This window comes from Anabrus simplex, chromosome 2, assembly GCF_040414725.1.
Source record: "Anabrus simplex isolate iqAnaSimp1 chromosome 2, ASM4041472v1, whole genome shotgun sequence".
Taxonomy (NCBI): Eukaryota; Metazoa; Arthropoda; class Insecta; order Orthoptera; family Tettigoniidae; genus Anabrus; species Anabrus simplex.
In genome coordinates this window covers 974025069-974048550 of record NC_090266.1, presented here as the reverse complement: position 1 = coordinate 974048550, position 23482 = coordinate 974025069, and the positions used below count along the sequence as shown (strand labels likewise).

At 42.0% G+C, this 23482-nt stretch overlaps 1 protein-coding gene across 3 annotated transcripts in view; it reads left to right on the top strand.

Annotated features, from left to right (window-relative positions):
• Positions 1-23482, top strand: part of Pax (Paxillin) — an 813847-nt gene that overhangs the window by 356073 nt on the left and 434292 nt on the right. Inside the window, exon 1 of one of the 3 annotated variants that reach the window (XM_067141774.1) lies at positions 9832-10037. The exons of the other annotated variants lie outside the window; for them this stretch is intronic. Coding sequence (XP_066997875.1) covers positions 9923-10037 — 115 coding nt within the window. The 5' untranslated portion in view covers positions 9832-9922. Of the gene's footprint in view, positions 1-9831; positions 10038-23482 lie in introns of those variants that run through there. 3 annotated transcript variants of the gene reach the window in all.

The window sequence follows — 23482 nt, the reverse complement described above, 5'->3', positions numbered from 1 at the left end:
GTTCAGAGGAGGTGGTTTGCCCGGGAGAACTATCACGAAGTGTGCTTGTGCTCCAGGGCAACACACTGCAGCACGCTGCCAACGCAGTAATGGGGAGTTGTCTCTATTTTCGCTGGGACCTTACGGATCACCGGCCTCTGATCTTAGATATCTCTTCCTACGACAGTTACATCACTGGTCTATTGAAGAAAACCCTGAAGTGTAAAAGGGTACGAACATGCCGAAGATGCATCGCTGCTCGCAGTCGAATTTTACATCGCGGTCGCTTCCGCGATGTTACCTCCTTATAACACAGATGTACAGGTTTAAATGGAACCGTGCATTTCGAAGATGCCCGCTACCATTCACTCCCGCGGTTCACATGGAGGTCTAGCGCGATGACAAGGAAGTTTGTGTTTACATCGCTGTAGAAAAGAAGGCATCAATGTAGCTTGTTTCTGATTGGCTCGTCTAGGCTGAGATCACGTGGTATATCCCGCCGTGTACCCAAGGTTCTGTGTGTGGTTTTGGAGTTATTATACCTACCGTGTTGATACTAATCTAATAACAGTTGGGTCACAGCTTAATTTTGGTTCCGACAAGACGCGGTATTTAATTCTCTAGCTACATGGAATGTAGGTTTTCCAACTCTCTTCTTTCTCACGTGAATAACTTGTCTCTTAGAGACAAATATATATTTCGAATGAAAGTACAAGCACTCTTTGAACTTGCTTCCCCTCAGCAACAGTCTGCTCAAGATGGAACAGAATTCACTACATCAGCCTAGACCATCTCATCATTACGAACCTCCGTATAATTGGAACTGCCACACCAGTTCTAAAGAGACAAAAAGCGTGCGTCGTAGTGTGATTTACAATTAACATTTCCTAAAACTATTTGTCCTACAATCACTGTTTAAAATATGAATAACTTCCTTCGAAAATTAAAAAGCCACTGTTGCAGTATTAATTCAGAATATTGCTGAAACTAAACTACAGGGATTTCATTCTGAAGATCATATTATTAAAAAGTTATTTCCCGTGCGTAAGTTGAAAACATTAAACAATGAAAAGAAATCAGTTCACTAACCTTTCAAAATTATATGTTGTTTACATTACATTTTACCGGGCGAGTTGGCTGTGTGGTTAGGAGCGCGCAGCTGTGAGCAGTGTTGACAACTGATGTTTTCAAGATCCGCTAAAATTCCGCCAAGAAATCCGATCTCAAATAATAATAATAATAATAATAATAATAATAATAATAATAATAATAATAATAATAATAATAATAATAATAATAAATGTAAATGTCTGCACTCACCTGATCTGTGAGTTTCACTGGGATTAACCCCCTGCCTGCGAACTGGCGAACTAAAACTTGTAGGCGTTTTACTGCCGGGTGCAAACTAGGTGAATCCCCTACCTCAAGGACCACACAGAACAGGCCAGTTCATTAAACCGTCATCCTTCATAGCATAAATATAAATGCTACTCTCGTGCTACTCTCTCACAGTTTCATTATCTGTCGCCATTCGTCAACTATGAGATAAATAACCTTTCCCCGCGCATTACAAATTTATGATACCATGATCTCATAACATCAAATCCAAATGTTTTCCTCATGTGACTGCTAGCTCCTCACAAGAAATACGGATTAGCTCGGAGATATACTGGAGTACAAATATTAAAAAAATGGATAAAACATTAAATTCCGCTATAATAAATCTAGAATTCCGCCAAAAATCCGCTGTTGCTAAATGACATATTTCTCCGCCGACAGTCTTCTAATTCCGCCAAATTTAGCGAAAAATCCGCTAAGTTGACAACACTGGCTGTGAGCTCGCATCCGGGAGATAGTGGGTTCGAACCTCACTGTCGGCAGCCCTGAAGATGGTTTTTCGTAGTTTCTCATTTTCACACCATTACATTTAAATATTATATATTTTGCACCCTTCTTTCCTGTTCGTCACGACCAATCTTTCCTCCGATAGAATTGGATTTGTATGGTAGTTGTTTTTGAAAGTATCAATTTCTGATTCGACTTTGCTGTATAATATACCGGAACATTCTCGTGTATGAATGGAATCTGTCCGGGTGGTGTTTTAGTTCTTCAAATAAGTTGTGGTATTCTCCCAACTCCTGTCTTCTTTGATTCATAGGATGAACACTCCACTGACGGCTTGAATGATTTGAAGGACCGGCGTCCTTCATTGTGGAGAATATAAAGAAACTTGTTCATTGTTGGATCAGGTGCCTCCGAAGGATCGGGGTGATTGTCTCTAGATTCGCTCACTATCGTCAGTATGGCGTCGGTTCGATATAATATGCAGTTTGTTGTCCAGTAGATGTAATGTAGGTTTCTAGACACCGGTCTGTGTTTCAACAGAGCAACCCTAATATTACAGGAGGTGGTATCTGATGAGCCATTACAAACACACTGTATATTCCTTATAGAACCCAAGGTTACTTGAACAGTGCCCCTAACTTGATAGCGAAAGTTTGCTTCGTAACACGGGCCTGTGACTTCGTGGCGTACAGCCCACTATGTAAATGTATTAAATCACATGTGATTACCTGTGTGGATGCATTGCCTGTTCACCTCCTGTGGGTGGGGGACGCAGACGAAGAATACAGTACACCCACGGTATCCCCTGCCTGTCGTAACAGGCGACTAAAAGGGGCGACCAAGGGATGATTGTATTAGAACCATGAAACTACTTGTGATTAATATCATCACGCGGGAAACACCATGGGTCGCCGTTACTTGCGAGTAGTACCACTATATTAGGTACACAATAGGTTTGTGATTAGTAGCAGAGAGTGGTTCACTGTGGGTTTCCAGTACTCGTGATTAGTACCATTGTGAGAAACACCACGGGCCTGGGCGTCGCCTGTGATTAGTACCACTATATCAGCGACACCGTTGGTCTGCTTTGCCTGTGATTAGTACCCACTAAATGAGGAACACCACGGGAATACCGGTGCCCGTGATTAGTACACCTAGGTGAGGGACACCATGGGTTTGCGTTTTCTATGAGTGGCGCCATTATGTGAGAAACACCATAGGTCTTGCGTTACCTGTGCGACGTACAATCTTTGTGAGTAGTACCATAACGTGTGGAATACCGCGAGTCTACGCTACTTTTGATTAGTACCGCAACGTGACAAATACCATGGTTCTACTTTACTAGCGATAATTACCATTATGAGGGGCCGTTGGCCTGGATTTTGGACCCGTTTGGACAACAAGCGTCCTCGATTCAGGATTTTGCTTTAGAAGCAGTCCCTTGGTCAATAATACTATTGTTCATGATAGTTTCTGGGTCGGATCCACTGGTTGTTTTAAATTCATATACATCCATTCATACTTCATCACAATTTTTGTTCTGGTCAGTGGATGATTTTGAACTTTTAAATTGTCATTAGGGGCCGATGACCTAGATGCTAGTCCCCTTTAAACAACAAGCATCATCCTCATCATGCATTGCCTGTTCTAGTGCATGCATTTTGAATTCATTGTAGCTAAGAGTAAGAAGAAAAAAGAAAAGCGATGTTGGCTTACAAGTTAGATATCCTTCTGGCATTCTCGTGGTGTTTGAGTGGAAAAACCACCAAAATAATTTCCAGACTGCCCAAGAAAGTGATTTTAAAGCATTTTAACTAGCTTACTTGAATTGCAATTTTGACGCCTGGGCATATCCGAAAATCGTAATAGTAGTTAGTAGAATGTAAAAAATAATAACATAATATAAATAATAATAATAATAATAATAATAATAATAATATTATTATTATTATTATTATTATTATTATTATTATTATTATTATGTCGTTGTGTTGCCCTTTACGGCAATAATGAACTCCTCTACTACCTCGAGAAAAAAATCTCTTCTGAGCGGGCCGTGAAAATACTCATGCTCAATATAGGTTGAACTGATTGACATGCATGTAGTATTGTCCCGGTGTATCCTACGAGATATTTCGTACGGATATCCGTTCAAACTGTCGCGAAAGTGATAGTTTGTTGCATTGAATAACACGATAAGCCTGTAAACATCGATTTAAAGAGAAGTTAAAGAGAATTCACGGTAATTTCACTGGATAATTACGGCACATAACAGTTTTTTGGATTGTTGACGATTGTTGCTACATGCACATGATAGTTGTGTAAATAAATACAAAGTCAGCTGATTCATTATTCCTATAATTTGTAGTCTTAGTTCCCTGCATACTTTGTACTTTCCACCTTCCTTTATTCATCGAGTAAAAGTTAATAATCAAATTCCTATATCCCAATAATACTGCATTTCAAGCCCCCGGCGTGGTTTTGACAGAAATTATAGTAGACAACCTCTTATTCTCAGCATTTAAGGACACTTCTATTCTCCGTCCTGCGTAGTAGGGAAAATAATACTAATCCACCAGCGGTAAAAGTTCATATAACCACACTTCAGCTGAAAATTGTAGTGTAGATACAGTATATTTAGATAGTGCCGTATCTTGCCTGCTACATTCCTGTGTTATCTTTCGTGTGTATCTATTAGAGCGTAGTTCTAATTGGTTCTAATAATAATTTGTCCAAGCATTTAGCTTTGTTGGTAATCTTTGAGTACAGAAGTTCTTGCAAATTTCATTTCTGTTTGTGCTTAGTAGTGACATATGGTACCGGTATTGTAACTAGGATACGTCTGAGAGTAGTTTAAAAATTACTGTAATGTACTGTAGTATACGGGTAGACTAATATCCTAATCAGAATTTAGTATGTTATTTTATTATTGTAAAATATTTGTGTAGTACTGGTGTAGTAGAGGTATCCGTAGAAACTCTTACTAAAATTATGTTGTTGTAATTAGGATAGGCTTAATTGCAGTTTGGAATTGTGTAGTTTCTTGCGTATTCCTTTAGATATTTAGTAATTAACAGCAGTTTTTATCCTGTTGGGGTTGTAGGATAAAAATAGAGTACGACTAAGTAGTATTGTAGTGTAGTCGTATATTAATTACCTTTTTGTTGTGTGATCCTTGAGTACTATCCCAGACAATATATCCCTCCGTTCATTTATTTTTTGCAAATAAGTTATTTTATTTTTATTTTCATTTTTCCGTAAAGAATGGCTAAGGAGCGCGAGTGTACGAAATGTGGGTGTGGCGGGGCCTTGAGCGGTATGAGGGAGGAGTTGGAGTGTTTGAGTGAGATAATTAGGATTCTCACAGAAGACAGGAAGATAAGACTCCCTCAAACAATGTACAGGATACAGTAGGTGTACAAGAGGGAGGGGTAGGAAAGGGGGGAGTTGTAGAAGAGTGGTGGTCTAATGTTCTAAGGGGAAGGAGATTGCAGGCTAAGGGCTCTATTCAGGATCAGAATTCAGGACAGGTGTCTGTGCGGAATCGGTACGAGTCACTCTAGGTAGAACAACAGAGGGAAGATGAGGGACAGGGAACTGTTGCTGAGATGAGTGGAAGTAGGAGGAAGGGAAAAGGTAGGAAAGGGAAATGTAGAGTAGAGGATAGGAAAAGACGGGTGGAACAGGGTCATGGGAAGTAGAAAAGGGAGGAGGAAGTAACTTCTGCAGCTATCAGGAAAGATAGGGCTGACCAAGATGGGAGGGGATCAAATGAGGTGGATAGGGTTGAGGCTCTGGGGGATTCCATCGTTAGACACGTGGGGAAAGTGTGTGGAGGAAAGGGAACCAGGATAGAATGTTATCCAGGAATTAGGTTGAGGCAGATGTTGTGGAAAGTAGAAAAGAGGGAGGAGGGGAAGGAGGAGGTGGTAGTGTTTCACGTTGGTACCAACAACGTAAGGCAAGCTGATATAAGTACCAACATAGTTGGAGATGTGTGGGATCTGGTAAATGCAGCACGGGTGAAGTTTAAGAAAGCGGAGATTGTTATTAGTGGAATACTGTGTAGGAGGGATACTGACTGGAAGGTGATTGGGGATTTAAATGAGACTGTGGGGTGGGTATGTGGGAAACTGGGAGTTAAATTTCTAGATCCTAATGGGTGGGTAGGAGATAGGGATCTGCGCTCAGATGACCTTCACTTAAACCGCAGTGGTACGTATAAGTTAGGAAATTTGTTTGGAAGGGTAATAGGGAGGTGCATTCAGGGAAACGGGGTGATCTAGGGAGCGGTGATAATGGAACAGGGAACTGGAAATCAAGTAGGGATGAAATAAAATTGTTAGTGTTGAACTGTAGAAGTATTGTAAAGAAAGGAATAGAATTGAGTAATTGAATAGATATATATTTACCAGATATTGTAATAGGGGTTGAATCATGGCTGAGAAATGATATAATGGATGCAGAAATTTTCTCACGGAACTGGAGTGTGTATCGTAGAGATAGGATAGGAATGGTGGGAGGGGCAGTATTCATTCTGGTGAAAGAAGAATTTGTAAGCTACGAAAAAGTTAATGATGAGACACATGAAATTCTAGGTGTAAGGCTCATTTCTACAGATACTAGGCAACTTGATATATTTGGAGTGTACAGACCGGGAAAGGGTAGCACTGACACGGATTCAGAATTATTTGATAAGATAATCAGCTATGTAGGAAACGACAAGGAAAGAAATGTGATTGCAGCGGGAGATCTGAATTTACCAGATGTCAGTTGGGAAGGAAATGCGAACGACAGGAAGCATGGCCAACAAATGGCAAATAAGTTAATATGGGAAGGACAGCTGATTCAGAAAGTGGTGGAACCAACCATAGGGAAAAATATCCTGGATGTGGTGCTGATAAAACCAGATGAGCTCTATAAGTAAACTGAAGTAATAGATGGAATTAGTGATCATGAAGCTGTTTTCGTCATAGTTAAAAATAAATATAATAGAAAGGAAGGTCTTAAAAGTAGGACTATTAGGCAGTACCATATGGCTGATAAAGCAGGCATGAGGCAGTTTCTAAAAAGTAACTATGATCGGTGGAAAACGGTAAATAAAAATGTAAACATACTCTGGGATGGGTTTAAAGAAATTGTTGAGGAATGCGAAAACAGGTTTGTACCTTTAAGGGAGGTAAGGAATGGTAAAGACCCACTTTATTTTAATAGAGAAATAAAGAGACTAAGAAGGAGGTGCAGACTGGAAAGAAATAGAGTTAGAAATGGCTGTGGAAGTAAGGAGAAATTGAAGGAACTGAATTGTAAATTGAATCTAACAAAGAAGGCAGCTAAAGATAACATGATGGCAAGCATAATTGGCAGTCATATAAATTTTAGTGAAAAATGGAAGGATATGTATAGGTATTTGAAGGCAGAAACAGGTTCCAAGAAGGACATTCCAGGAATAATTAATGAACAAGGGGAGTGTGTATGTGAGGATCTTCAAAAGGCAGAAGTATTCAGTCAGCAGTATGTAAAGATTGTTGGTTACAAGGATAATGTCCAGATAGGGGAGGAGACTACGGCTAAAGAAGTATTAAAATTTACATATGATAACAATGACATCTGCAATAAGATACAAAAGTGAAAACTAGAAAAGCGGCTGGAATTGATAAGATTTCTGGGGATGTACTAAAGACAATGGGTTGGAATATAGTACCATATCTGAAGTACTTATTTGATTATTGTTTGGTCGGAGGGGTCGGAGGAGCTATACCAGATGAATGGAGAGTTGCTATAGTAGCTCCTGTGTATAAAGGAAAGGGTGATAGACATAAAGCTGAAAAATCAGGCCAGTAAGTTTGACATGCATTGCATGTAAGCTTTCATTCTTTCTGATTATATTAGACATGTTTGTGAAAATAATAACTGGTTCGATAGAAGGCAGTTCGGTTTTAGGAAAGGTTATTCCACTGAAGCTCAACTTGTAGTATTCCAGCAAGTTATAGCAGATATCTTGGATTCAGGAGGTCAAATGGACTGTTTCGCTATTGACCTTTCTAAAGCCTTTGATAGGGTGGATCATGGGAGACTACTGGCAAAAATGAGTGCAGTTGGACTAGACAAAAGAGTGACTGAATGGGTAGCTAAATTTCTAGAAAATAGATCTCAGAGAATTAGAGTAGGTGAAGCTTTATCTGACCCTGTAAGAATTAAGAGGGGAATTCTCCAAGGCAATATTATCGGACCTTTATGTTTTCTTATAGATATAAATGATACGAGTAAAGGAGTGGAATCAGAGGTAAGGCTTTTTGCGGATGATGTTATTCTCTATAGAGTAATAAATAAGTTACAAGATTGTGAGCAACTGCAACGTGTCCTGGAAAATGTTGTGAGGTGGACAGCAGGCATTGGTATGTTGATAAACGGGGTTAAAAGTCAGGTTGTGAGTTTCACAAATAGGAAAAGTCTTCTAAGTTGATGGGGTGAAAGTTCCTTTTGGGGATCATTGTAAGTATCTAGGTGTTAATATACGGAAAGATCTTCATTGGGGTAATCACATAAATGGGATTGTAAATAAAGGGTACAGATCTCTGCACATGGTTATGAGAGTGTTTAGGGGTTGTAGTAAGGATGTAAAGGAGAGGCCATAATACGTCTCTGGTAAGACCCTAACTAGAGTATGGTTCCAGTGTAAGGGACCCTCACCAGGGTTACCTGATTCAAGAACTGGACAAAATCCAAAGGAAAGCAGCTCGATTTGTTCTGGGTGATTTCCGACAAAAGAGTAGCGGTACAAAAATGTTGCAAAGTTTGAGCTGGGTAGAATTGAAAAAAGAAGGAGAGCTGCTCGACTAAGTGGTATGTTCCGAGCTGTCAGCAGAGAGATGGCGTGGAATGACATTAGTAGACGAATAAGTTTGAGTGGCGTTTATAAAAGTAGGAAAGATCACAATATGAAGATAAAGTTGGAATTCAAGAGGACAAACTGGGGCAAATATTCATTTATAGGAAGGGGAGTTAGGGATTGGAATAACTTACTAAGGGAGATGTTAAATAAATTTCCAATTTCTTTGAAATGATTTAGGAAAAGGCTAGGAAAACAACAGATAGGGAATCTGCCACCTGGGCGACTGCCCTAAATGCAGATCAGTATTGATTGATTGATCCTTCAGTTCGCACTAGTCAGTTATGACGTATATTAGCATGGTGCTTCCAGCTACTTTAGGCATGTAGTAGTAGTTAGCTGACTGTGGGGGCGAGATGAGAATCGTAGCCAAGCAGTCTCGTGTCCATGATTAAAGACTTAGGTGAAGAGTTGAGTTTTGAAGTTCTCGTGAGATTAACTCACTGTAGAGGACCTACTTTAAGAGTTGTCTGGTAGAGTAATGAATTTTAGACATTACCTATAATGCATTAATGTATGCTATAGGTGGGTGAGGAATTATATTGAAGAAATGTTTAGTTTTGCATACAGTGTGGTTTTTTTTTTTTTTTTTTTTTTTTTTTTTTTTTTTTTTTTTTACAGTGAAAACAGCGTTTGTCACTAGCATCACCAAACGTTCTTGTCTAGTGTTACATATACATTCACTCGAAAATATATGTTGCGATATTTTAAAATGGTTGAATCTGATTGCAGTTTTGAAATTAGTTGTAAACTGTATGCATTTTAACCGCCTTCTCTTCAATTCGTTCGTTCGATCGTTCCATTCATTCATTTGTTAATTCATCCAGTTATCCTCGTCGTTCCACATATAAACAAGACGAAGTGTATATATTTATATTGCCATGTATTTGAATGCTGAAGTTTAGCGCCGAGTTATGATTGTAGCACACTTGACCTCGGTGTCTAGATCCATGAGGGTGTCACACACAATCATGATTCAGCCGACCCTGCCCTCACTTCATGATAACAGGGCGCCTAGTTAAAGTACAGCGTTGTCCTGGTTATTTTTAGGGCTTCGACTCATAGTTGGCACATCACGAGGCTACGTTAGCGAAAACAGACTGGTCAGCCAGCCAATGAGCAAGTGGTCGCCGTGCTAGACAAGAACTGCAGGTATTATTGCTGTGCCGTTTTGTGTGTGTTATACAGTGGCCCATTCTGTTATCTATGGCTTCGATAACAAGAGGAACTTCGCCTCGTCAGTACACATATACTCAAACTTTTCGTCAAACCACCACCAAGTCCCCCTTCAAGAACCAGGCAGAATGGGATCATTATTTTGGTAAGTAAACATTTCTTCTTTTCCTTTATTGTGGAATTCTGTTGCAATTCTGAAATCGGTTACATGCTGTTCTGCTTTGGGGTATCCCATGGCACGTATTTTACCATGCGTTGCTTGGTTGACACTGTTTTCTGCGGCGGTTAAAAAATGAGCCTGACGTAGCTCCCCTTTAACTCCACCCACATGTTCCGCATTAAGAATGATGCTTCTGCCTTCAGAGCTGTGCGCGATAACGCGTCCCTTGAGTGGATCAGAGAACTAGGGCACTTCAGTATTGGGCCAGGAAGACTTTCGACAGCTATCATGGGTGTGGTGGTTCTCCACCGCCGGCACTTATTTGAATTTTAAGTACATATTATATTCATGTCAAAAAGTACCCATCCGAATGCTACTCGCCAATTACTTCAATTTCAGACCATCATTTCCAATTTTGAGTACTTTGGATGCTTATTGTTGCATAATAACATAATCCAAAGATGTCTGTTGCGTCAGATGTGGACCTTTGAATGTTATATTCCATTTAATGGTTTAGTATTTTATAGCCAGGGGAGTTGGAAGGTCGATATCGATACTTCACTTTTATACCATATTGGTGTGTGTGTGTGTGTGTGTGTGTGTGTGTGTGTGTGTGTGTGTGTGTGTGTGTGTGTGTGTGTGTGTGTGTGTGTGTGTGTGTGTGTGTGTGTGTGTGTGTGTGTGTGTGTGTGTGTGTGTGTGTGTGTGTGTGTGTGTGTGTGTGTGTGTGTGTGTGTGTGTGTGTGTGTGTGTGTGTGTGTGTGTGTGTGTGTGTGTGTGTGTGTGTGTGTGTGTGTGTGTGTGTGTGTGTGTGTGTGTGTGTGTGTGTGTGTGTGTGTGTGTGTGTGTGTGTGTGTGTGTGTGTGTGTGTGTGTGTGTGTGTGTGTTACTCGATGTTGAAGATGAAAGCGTAGATACCCTTCAGTCGTTTAGAAAGGCAACCGCCCTCGCCTAATATGTTTATTTTCGCACTCTCTATTTCATTTTCACTATTACTAAGAAACTGGCTGCATATGTAGTTTGTTTGGTAGTCCCTCGTACGCTCAGGGTTTCGGGAGCGATTCTCAAATTTGAATTTAATTGTGCCTAAATTTGGAAAATACATATCACTACACTTATTGCCATAATAAGTAAAGGGGCGTGATGGCCGAGTGACATTACTATAGGCTTCTTACCAAGGGGGTCGCTATTCGAATTCCGGCCAGTACATGTAGGATTTTTTAAATAAAATGAATGTCCATTTCTGTGGATAATTTTGACCTCTGGTCCTTGGGCCTTCGGGTTCGATTACCAGTATGGAAATCTGGTGGTTCTGTGGCTCTAATTTCGAATTCAGCTCTCGCGTAAAACTTTACAATAATTTCGGCATTGCTGTCTCTCTTTAAACGTATCGTTGTTGAAGGGAAATAAAATATGTTTTCTTCATATTATTATTATTATTATTATTATTATTATTATTATTATTATTATTGTTATGCACGTGAGTATGTTTATGTACCTTTGTTCCAACTCTGGATGGCCGCCTAATGTCGCCTTGACTTAGATTCGAACCACTCGCCCATTTTGGGATCTTGAGTCGTACTCTTGATAGTTCTATGTGATTTTACACGCAGGATAATAGTGCCCATTATTGTTGGAAGTGTGTACGGAAGTTGTGGAAAGCGACGAGATCAAACAGTCTGCGGGACTGATACAAGACTTCCGTGCGTTGTAATTACGACTTTATACCTATGCCTTCCCACAAGAGTGCGCGTAGACCCACTCACACTTATATTTATATATTTATAAGTTGTAGTCTCAAGATCAAGGCGGGGAACCACCTACCCACAAATTACTTTCCTGGAGAGTTCTGTTTTTTCGTTGTGGAATGACGGGGTTGCTAATGCAATGGGGTAACGATGCAGCATGTGGCGACTTTCGAAGCAACGTCCGCATTTGTTTTGATATGGGTCGCTTCAAGTTCATGACATTTTGTAAACCCCTATGCACCAGGAATCTGCGATCTGGAAAACCATTCTTATAACGGTATTGTTGTCCGTCTCCATGGCTGAGTGGTCAGCGTCTTGGCCTTTGGTCCGTGGGGCCCCGGGTTCGATTTCTGGTCGGCTCGAGGAATCTTAAGCGGTTAAGTCCCTTGGCTTGGAGACTGGGTGTTTGTGCTACCACCAAACTCCCTGTAACTCGCACACTATGCAAAATACTATCATCCAGCACAATATCTCGCTGTTTTCTAAACACGGCAGATGCCGCACATGATCGTCGGAGGGTCTGCATTACCAAGGGCAGCACCAAGCTAGCAATAACTACACGAAGTTGTTGTTATTCTTATTCCTCTACTTCTTATTTTCATTATTTTATTATTATTATTATTATTATTATTATTATTATTATTATTATTATTACGGGGGCTACCCGTGGAACGCAGAGGTGAAAGGAGGTGCCAGGGTGAATGGGTCTTAACTACAATGTCAAGAAAGAATTTAAAACTGAAATGGAAGGTTATATTTTTGAAAAGCAACAATTTAACAAATTCTCACTTAGTGAGATAACAATGACAAAAATAGAAAAATCCACGATTACCGTACTTTAACTCCCTTGGGCTACAAGCCCCTAGTTTTACAATTTTTGAATTCCTGGCTCAAATTTACAAAGAGCACAAATTTACACAAGGGCAGAAATCTCTCAATACATGGAGCGCTTGCTCCCAACACACAATATCAAGCCTCCCAGAGGCACTTTTACAACACTAGAAAAGAGCTGACGTGCTCTCAGTTTTCCAAGCCTATTTTAGGCGAAATCAGAAAATTACCATCACTCGCCATCAAGGCACAACTTAAAAAATTCGAAACAGAGGTATCTAGTACCCAACCTATTGGGCCGTTGCGGAAAAGAACAGGTTAAGTAAATGGCCCGAAACACCAATTGAATGGAGGCGAGTACTTGCACTCCTAAATATGCATTCTTAAAACCTAAGGGGCACTAGGCCGATGAAACAGGGGCTATTCCCAAATTATGTAGGTGACTCGTATAAGAAAGTAATTTTCCACACTACAGAATGAAAAACAGCAATAAACGTAGTCACCTCAAACCAAGATGAAGGGGAGCTCGAGAGGGTACATCATTCTCTATCCCCCATTTACAGTTAAAGATTTATGAAATTTTTACATGAGCCGAAAGGAGATTTACATTTTAGAGAAGTTGGTTACATAGTTAAAGTTTCGAACCTTTCCCTCGGGATAAACTGCGGAGCTAGCAAAAAAGTAAGATGTTAGATCATTACCTTGCTGAAGAACTGCTGCCTGATGAAAGAGGCGCCTCCCGCCTCCTGCTTGACACACACACACACACACTTAGTTAGATGACGATCAAATGGCCAAGAGACGAGAAAATCCGCAATTTATAAACCCTAGGGGAAAGTTCGAGACCTTTCATGAATAAACCAGCCACACCCTCTCACTTTATTGGTGAATTTAAAAGTTACACTCAAAATCGAGGAAGAATCCTGTGATAGGCGGAAAATTAATTACAGGAATTTTGATTGGTTGGATTCAAAACTGGCGGAAAGAAAATATAAATATTGCCAACCCAAAAATAAATGAACATCAATCAATAAAAAAACTTACGAATTCAAAACTTCTTCAAATCAAAACTTATTCCACTTCGCACCAGGGTGCATGTTCATAGTTTTTTTAGCAGGGACATCTGTTGAAGAAAGTCCAAACTTCTTGATGAAGGGCAAACAAAACAAGTAGAAATACAGTCAGTTCAGGTAACTTCAAAATAACAAAATTTCATCAGATTTCTGTAGTGACATCTGAGTAAAGGTTTAAGTAGGTCTAGTTTCAAGTTCACGTTTCCTCCAGTAGAGGAGTTCTTTTAGGCGCTCATTTGAACGCGCGGCGTAGAGCTGTACCTCCCGGTACAATTATTATTGCCGTATTCAGGAAATCGGGAAACCACTCTCATGAGCCCCATGTACCTTGGGAATGTAACATCGTGTCATATGTTATTGAGGTGTTCTTTCTGCGTATTCGTGAAGTATTTTAGTGTAGTATTGAGAAAGTTGCCCTGAAGTTCGAAATGAGCTACGATTCGAATTTAAGCTTTAAAGGAGAAAATACTGTATACTGCGATTACCAGTACGACGGTGCTGGACGTTGCCTACGATCATATCTCAAAACTCCGGATTCTTCGTTCTCTAATGGTGTAGGGGCCTGGGTATTTTAATATCGACGGTCATTTAGCGAATTCTCATCATCTAGCATCTCATCTTGAAATACAAGAGCCAAAATCGAATCCCAGCGAAGTAATTTGTCATTTACTAGTCCTTAAGTGCTAACGAAATTGTTACATTCATAGAGTATGATCCGTTTGTAATAGAATCAAAGCCAACTGTACCATTGATGAGCGGTAAATGATTATAGAGGGAGGGCTCAGGAACGTCGCTGGAACACGTGTTACAAGGGACTAGTTGTCATTACGTAGAGCATAAAAGGCGTGCGTTATCAGGCTGAAAAGTCGGAACAAGCCATATATATCGCCACTTATACCAACTTCTTTTTTTTTTTGATTTTACATATTTCGGATTTCGGTCTTATTGACCATGCAGTCAGCTACAATTTTGTATTTTTAAAATTATTAATTGTGAATTGACGTGATGAATTGAAGTTATACGTTTAAGACCCATCTCCCGAATCAGAGAAATGAACCACACGGAGTTAAAATCCCCGACCCGGCCGGGAATCGAACTCGGAGCCCCCCGAGCCGAAGGCCACTAGGCTGACCATTCAGCCAAGCAGCCGATTATACCAACTTGAAAGTGATTATGTTGTTGGAATGCACTCCACTGGATGGGCAACTGTCGTATAGCCAGTCATACTGACCTTGCAGTAACTTATGTGACACATAGTGTGCAGATCTACCTCGCGTAGATCAGGTAAAGTTGTATCGTTTATATACTCCTTTATCCACTCAAGCGACAAGAACGACCTTGCGTGTCCGTTAACAGATTAGATGTATTTTGCATGCTGAGCGGAGGTAATGTGTCCGTCAAGCCGCTTCTGCACGTGCCTACAGTCAAATATGCTGTTCTTTCGTCACTGTTTCCCACACCCCATAGGCTTCGCGGGTGCGATCTATGGCACATTTGGCGACTTGGCCCTGTTTTGCATGTAGATGCCCTTCCTGATGCCAACCCTATGTGAAGGTATGTATTCACTGTTGCGTGCTAATAGCCCAGTCCTTGAGACAGATGAATTAAGTAGATGCGGTTAAAATTCCCGACCCGGCTTGGAATCGAACGTGGGATTCTCTGAACTAAAAGCTGCCCATTTAGCCAAGGAGCTGGACCGTCAAAGCCTCTGTTGTGACATTGCGTGCTGTACGCATTTATGAACCAAACGTGACAACGTCGCTGCAGCTTGGTTTGAACAGGCGGTGTACGTGTCGTCATAAAATAAGCGAGACGGTGTTAAGTACGAAGGGCGAACTATATTGTTTTACACTTAATTTTTTTCTACCCAAAGAAGTTCATTACACATCCGTTGTTACGTCCACCTTCTGAACATAATCTCCTTGTAACTGTATGCACTTTTGCCAACGATGTGTCAGACTCTCCAGACCTTCCTGATACCATTCTTTCGGAGTGCTGCTTACCCATGCCTTGACAGCTGTGTCCAATTCTGCAAAATCCGCAAAACGGCGACCACGCAGAGGTTTCTTCGTGTTCACGAACAAGTGATAATCACATTTCTTTGGAGGTGGACTGCCCATATGATTCCATTGCTTCGATTGTTGTTTCGTTTGTGGCTCATGGTAATGGAGCCATGTCTCATCTCCAGCCACAAGCCTAGCGATGAAGTCGGCTGGATATTGATCCTGGCGTTGCAAAAGTTCTCTGCACACGTCCACACGCATCTGCTTTTCGTCTGCAGACAAGAGTCTAGGCACCCACGTGGCTGACACCTTCCCCAACTGTAAGTGGCCATGCATGATCCGCTTCAGGGTGTTTCGGCTAATACCCGTGGCTACCTCCACTTCCGTAAATGTGATGCATTTCTTTCCTTGGATGGCCTGTTCGACCCGGGTAATGTTGGCTGTTGTTGACACTGTCACATTACTTCCAGAACTGGTTCCCTTGTCCACCGATGTGCGCCCTGTTTTCCAACCTTCCACCCAGTTGTAAACTGTTTTCCGTGACGGCGCATGTTCTCCACAGACTACCACCAAGCGCCGATGAATTTCTGCAGTGGTCACGCCTTCTTTCCACAGGAACCAAGTCGTATAGCGCTGTCCCTGACGGTTGCTTTCCATGTTGTCTGATCCTACGCTGACTGTTGTGAAATGGCTTTGACGAGCGCATTCGTTGGCCCCTGTGCGTGTGCTGCTACCATACGGTGGAACAACGCACTTCGTTACACGTCACCACCTTCAAAAGTGAAATGTGAAGCATACCCGGACGTAAATAAAATACAGTGTAAAACAATGTACTGAAGTACGCCCCTCGTACTTCATCGCGTGAGTTGGCCGTGCGGTTAGGGGCGCACAGCGCTTGCATCCGGAAGATAGTCTGTTCTAGCTCCACTGTCGGCAGCCCTGAAGATGGTTTTCCGTGGTTTCCCATTTTCACATCAGGCAAATGCTGGGCTGTACCTTAATTAAGGCCACTTTCTTCCCATTCCTAGGCCTTTCCTATCCCTTCGTCGCCATAAGACCTGTCTGTCTCGGTGCGACGTAAAGCCAATTCTAAAAAAAATGTTTAATACCTCAAACGTCCAGGCTATTCTGATCCCACCGGACGCGCTACAGCATAGAAGATCGTCATAGACTTCAGCTTGCCGTTACAATGACACCCCATGCAGGGAAATCTTGCAGTCTCTAGGGCCAGCCTGCAGTAACACTGGACGATCGACGTGTTTAGTTGTCGGAAGAATGGTTCAATGTGCCTCAGCCTCAGAACACTTTCCAGTATCCAGGAATATGATGAATTACCTCGTCCCATCGCTGTCTGTATAGCAGCAAAGGTAGATCCTTTCCCATATTGAAGGGTGCTTTGCTGTGGCTGAGCAAGGTGTACTCTATGCATGGAGGATACATCTTTACTGGTTTGTATTGTGATGTATTAGTCTGTGTTTTTTTCATACAAATTTCAAATAGGAAAAGGGAATGTAGCATTGTAGCATGTCTATCAGTGTATTTGCGTAGATTTACTATTGCAGCGTAAGACCAGTGGAATAACTCTTTAGGTCCTCGGCTGACCCGTGAAAGTTATTAGTACTGGTGAAAGCTTCGATGTAGTATTTGCAGCATTTTTTGCAATGCAGGGACAGTCATATGAATCGGGTTGATGTTAATTATAATAAGTCCATTTTGGCTACAACGTTGGAATTAATTACGCAAGAAGTAGCATTTGCGTATTGCATCAGTAAGTGGGCAGAGCAGACAGAACGTCCTCGCTGCCAATTACCTCAAATTGCCTCAAAAAGAAGGGAAAGAAATAAAAGACCGAGACGTTTAAAATCTGTGGGTGTCACATGTGTCGTCACGTTTCCATGTAGGCTGTACGGATGACATCACTAAGGCGAGATAGTTGACATCGAATATGACGAGGATGATAGTGCTTAGTTCCTCGATCGTAGATAAACGCGCAGTATCACAGAATTACATGAATTCTTAATGTATTTTAATTCTTAAAGATTATAATATATAGTAATGGAAATCGCGATGTGTTGTCAGTTGAACTTGTTACGTGATGGAAGCGATGGTCAGTGGTTAATTATTGGCTTCTTATACTTACTGGTAGAGGAGGATTGTGCAGGCCCTTAGTTAATTCACAGAGGCTTGCCGACTGAACGCTGAAAGGCTTACCAGTCTATAACGAAGAGAGGGAGAGAGAGAGAGAGAGAGAGAGAGAGTAAATATATTACAAGTACTTTTGTTTGTAAATATTAAACTTAGCAAAATAATAATATGCCATATTTTGAGTCTGCCATCGATTTTAAGTAATTTACATACAGTTACTCCCATAAATATTCGGTCACTCTCATTTTTTATACACTTTTATTGGATAATTATTCTTACACTATAATGATAATGTATAATACAACGAAACATGTAGGAAAACATAATACAACGTTATAGACACATTGTGATGTACGTCAAACTCTTCTGGCAGTCATTAGTACGCCATCTGTCGTACATTCAAATATAAACAGTAATTCCAGTGCCGCCTCAAAAATATTCGGCCACTGTACAAAAAAGTAACATAAACTCGCATAATTCACTACCCTGTTACACATTCAGTACTTTGTAGGTCCACCTTCATGTTTTATGACCTCTTCCAGTCGATTCGGCATAGTGGCGATAACTTTCTTGATATAATCAGGGCTTAATGCCGCTCATTCTTGTAGCAGTCTCCTCTTCAAGTCTGTGAGGGAATTTGTCGGCCGGAATTGCAGAGCTGCCTTCATTTGACTGCACACATTCTCGGTGGGGTTCAGGTCGGGTGATTGTGGTGGAGTCTCCAAAACCTTCGGGCAGTTGTACAGCAGCCACTCCCTGACAAGTTACGACTTGTGCTTGGGGTCATTATCTTGGTAGAATTTGAAAGTATGCTGTATACCAAGTTGTTCCGCAGATTATCGCAAATTGTTTTTGAGGATAGCCAAATAGCCCTCTTTTGTCAAAATATGTTCAGTGAAACTCAGTGCACCAACCCTGTTCGATGCAAAACATCCCCACACCATTGCACTTCCTTCACCATGTTTTACCGTTGCTTGTAAATTGCTTGTTTTCAGTACCTCGTGACGTTTCCGCCACACCAATTGCTTTCCATCGGACCCAAACACGTAGAACTTTGACTCATCAACAAATTACACATCCTCCCATCAAGCACTGGGTTTGGTTACGTAAGTTTTGCGACCTCTAACCGCTTCTTTTCATATACCGCGCTAATGAATGGTTTCCTCCTAGCTCTTCTCCCAAGTAACTCATTCCTTCGCAGTGCTCTTCGCACGGTTGCAGTACTCACTTTCTTTCTACACTCCTCTAAGACAGCTGCTACCACTTTCTGAGCACTAATTTTTGGATTTCGTTTCCCATTCCGAAGCACAAACCGCTCCTGTCGTTCTGTCAGCCTTCTTGGTCTGTCTGTGTGAGGAACCGAATCAATTCTGTCTTCATTTTTGAATGGTCTGATTATATCTCCAACTATTATTCTGCTATGTTAAGTATCTGCGATATCTTTCTATGCGATTTACTTCGAGCATGATGGAATACCACGAGCTGGCGTTCTTCAAACGTGGTATTGTGTTGTCTTTTGCGCCCTATTTGATACCTGTCCGCAACACTGCAGCGAATGACTTCGGCACGACGTGTCTTGCGGCACCGCATTTCCGAACTGAAAGTTTTGCAACGCTATCTGCCCTGTCTCCGTCAATGAACACAACGGCAATCCTGGCCTTTCCGGGTGACCGAATATTTTTGAGGCGTGTCATTTCACCCATGTGAGCAATATCCTTTCTTTTACAGAATAATGTAAATCAATGCTCCCTGATTCCTCTTCGGCATAAGCAACCACATGTAGTTCCATTACATAGACACACTTGGTTTCACTTCCTGCTCATGGTTGCGTTATTGTCATCACTTTTTCGCGGATTTTTTCAGTGGCCGAATATTTATGGGAGTGACTGTATATTTTATGCAATTTTAAAATGATTTGTATTACAAATTATTATTGCCCTGTTCGATACCCAGAGCAGCCATTACCGAGAGGAAAGCAATCAAGGTAATACAACAAAAGCTGTGAACCTATATCCGAATCCTGTGATTTGTATTACAAATTATTATTGCCCTGTTCGATACCCAGACCAGCTATTACCGAGAGGAAAGCAATCAAGGTAATACAACAAAAGCTGTGAACCTATATCCGAATCCTAACCTCTCTTCAGTTTCGTGCCTCGAGTGCCGAATGCGCAGCGTTGCCAACCTCCGAAAATTGAAAAACCATACAGAAATTCAAAATAAACCGTATTCCTTATTGTAAAACCGTACAGTACTAATATTCACCAGAATACACTAACATTCAATGGAATGCGTGCAATACAAGCAAGTAGCAATAATATCAAGTACGAATACTTAGCTGAAACGTATTATGTACTAGAAGGAAGAAAATGAACCGCATACGCTTCGCCCTTTCTTTACATGTTGGATCAGGACGCGGCATATCCAATACTGTCTATGCTCTCCCACGACTGCCTTTACTTCAGTTTCCTTCTGGGTGTTTTAACAGAAAGTTTTAATTTTTTGAGTGTCGAAGGACCTGCTTTATTTTTGGAATCAGAAGTTAACCGCATCTTTACTTATTTCTTCTTCTTCTTTATCGGTTTAACCTCCAGGGTCGGTTTTTCCCTCGGACTCAGTGAGGGATCCCACCTCTACCTGGAGCTTCAGACACTGGGCCGGGGGATACAACTGGGGAGGATGACCAGTACCTCGCCCAGGTGGCCTCACCTGCTATGCTGAACAGGGGCCTTGCGGGGGGATGGGACGATTGAAAGGGATAGACAAGGAAGAGGGAAGGAACCGGCCGTGGCCTTAGTTGGGTACCATTCCGGCATTTGCCTGGAGGAGAGGTGGGAAACCACGGAAAACCACTTCCAGGATGGCTGAGGTGGGAATCGAACCCACCTCTACTCAGTTGACCTCCCGAGGCTTAGTGGACCCCGTTCCAGCCCTCGTACCACTTTCCAAATTTCGTGGCAGAGCTGGGAATCGAACCCGGGCCTCCTGGGATGGCAGCTAATCACACTAACAACTACACCACAGAGGCGGACCTTTACTTACGAGGGTTGGGGCAAAAGTCATGGCAACTATTTTTTTCTTGAAGATATCAGTCCGGTTGGAAAATGTGACATATGCAGACGAAAGGACAAGGTGTTAACTACATGTGCGGACAATGAATAGCACTAAAATATCGTAACACACTAATTTATTACGGTAGTATACAGGGCAATATGGCCTTCCCGGTGCAAAAGAATGACAGCACAGTACACATCAAGTTGACATGACAAACCTGGGCCTAAAGACCCTCAAAGTAGTCCCCTGCTACTTTCACCACACGCTGCCAACGATGTGGGAGGCGCTGAATACCATCTGCCTCAGCATTTGCCGCACCATGTGTGAATTGGGTCACCTGTTGGCGCACAGCATTAGCAATGTCCTCTCGTGTTGCAAACCGCCTACCACGTAGTGGTTCCTTAATTTTTCGAATGAGATCAAAGTCACAGGGCGAAATGTCGGGAGAGTACGGTGGGTGCTCCGATTCTTCCCATCCCCAACGTCGCAGTAGCTGCCCTACACACTCTGCTTTATGTGGCTTTGCGTTGTCGTGCAGGATTATTGCACTGTCCACAAGATCCGGACGTTTCTCCCGAACGCCACGTCGTACCTGTCGCACCAGGAAGTCCCTGTAGTACTGTGCGGTCACTTCTGCAATGTGGAACAAAGTGGCAAACAATGACACCCCTGACGTCATACGCGACGATCACCATCAATTTGACTGGGGAAGGATTCTGACGGACCTCCCGCCTCCTTGGTGATCCAGTATGTCGCCACTCCGGGGACTGACGTTTCAGTTCTGGTTCGTATGCCCTGGCCCAAAATTCATCGATGGCGATTATTCGTGACAAGAATTGATCGCCGTCCTGTTGCCAGCGTGCAAGGTGGTCGGAGCATGTTACATAGCGCACCCACCTTTGAACTTCCGTCAGTGCATGCGGTACCCACCGCGATGCGATTTTGCGCAGTTGCAGCTCATTACGCAGTATCCTGTGGACGGTGCGTTTCTCGATGCCACTTACCCCCTCTAACTCCAGTAGCGTCCATCGTCTGTCTTCATCCAGGAGCTGCTTGATGATGGCACGTGCCACGTCGGTCCGCACACTGACAGGTCGTCCCGAACGTTGCCCATCACTGGTTGACACACGTCCTTGCTGAAACTTTCCTACCCACCGTGCTACTGTACTGTATGGTAGGGCATTATTCCCAAGGGCTTCCACTAATTCACTGTGACATTCCATCGCATTTCTCCCTCGGAGAACGGCTATTTTGATGTAAGCGCGCTGCTCAACACGGGTTACTTCCATCTCGCACGACACTCACCAACTGACTGATTTCACAGCCCTCGCTGCGCTACAACCAGCTATCACAGAGCCATCTGTTGTTCTGCATACACACTATGCCTGCAGAACTTTCACACGACACATACACGTTTGTGATCCGTTCACATATCTATAAGAAAAAAAAATAGTTGCCATGACTTTTTCCCCAATCCTCGTATTTAACTTCAAAATAAATTAATACATAGTAAGCTAACCAACAAGAACTGTTGCACCGTTACGGGAAATAATTTATAAGTACATCACAACACTATTCAGAAGTTTGACGAAATCACGTTATCCATAAGATTTACAACTAGAGCTGCACTGTTACATGTTCACACTACACTTCACACTGGTTAAGAAACGATTGACAGAGTTCGGTGTGGGCTGATTCAAGAGCGTGACTGTGAACGCATATGCGACTACGGGATCCACAGTTGATAAAGTTTGAAGTAGGGTAATCTCGGCCGCAGAGTGAGACAGGTAAGTGTCACCTGTCAGACTATTAAGGTGCTTCATTGGTTGCCCTGAAACTAGCTCAAAGATGAATCACAACATTCAAAGTTTCGGGTGTCCCCTGGAGAAATGGAGGCCGCGTCATACACGCCCAGGAGATCAGGTATGGTCAGACAGGGGAAAAAGTAATTTTGCATACAAAATCTGAACATTTCCAGTAATAAAATTTTGTCATTAATAAAAAAATTCGCAGAACGGTATAGTTCTATAACGCGTACGGCTTGACATTCGAACCTTACATCGTACATAGAGGGTTGAAAACCGTAAATGTATGGTTCAAACCGTATGGTTGGCAACGCTGCGTATGAGATGCTGTAGTTGCGCGTTGGATGTGGGAACAAGCTGAAATGAAATTCCATTGTGTAGCCAAGAGATGTGTGCGCTCATTGGTAGTAACCTCGAAGTTGGACGTCACTTTATGTCGGTACTGGTGCAGTGTTCAAAACGTATTGTCGCTCAGAAAAGGAATGAGTGCATGGTATTTTATCAGTTCCTCGCATATACACTTTTCTCCGAAACAATTGAATCTATAGGTATAATAAATATAATTCAGGAAATTCGATCGTAAGACTACCAGTGTTTTACCCCAGTGCGGCATGAGGTTATCAGTTGGATACCGCACCTTCCCATGACATTGGCCGGCTAGCACGCCAAAAGCGTCACCATTATCTTTATATACTGTATATATATAAAATAAGAATTTCAAAAGGATGGCATTTCTGTATCAGTTGTGTCCACAGTAAAAAGGAAATGCAC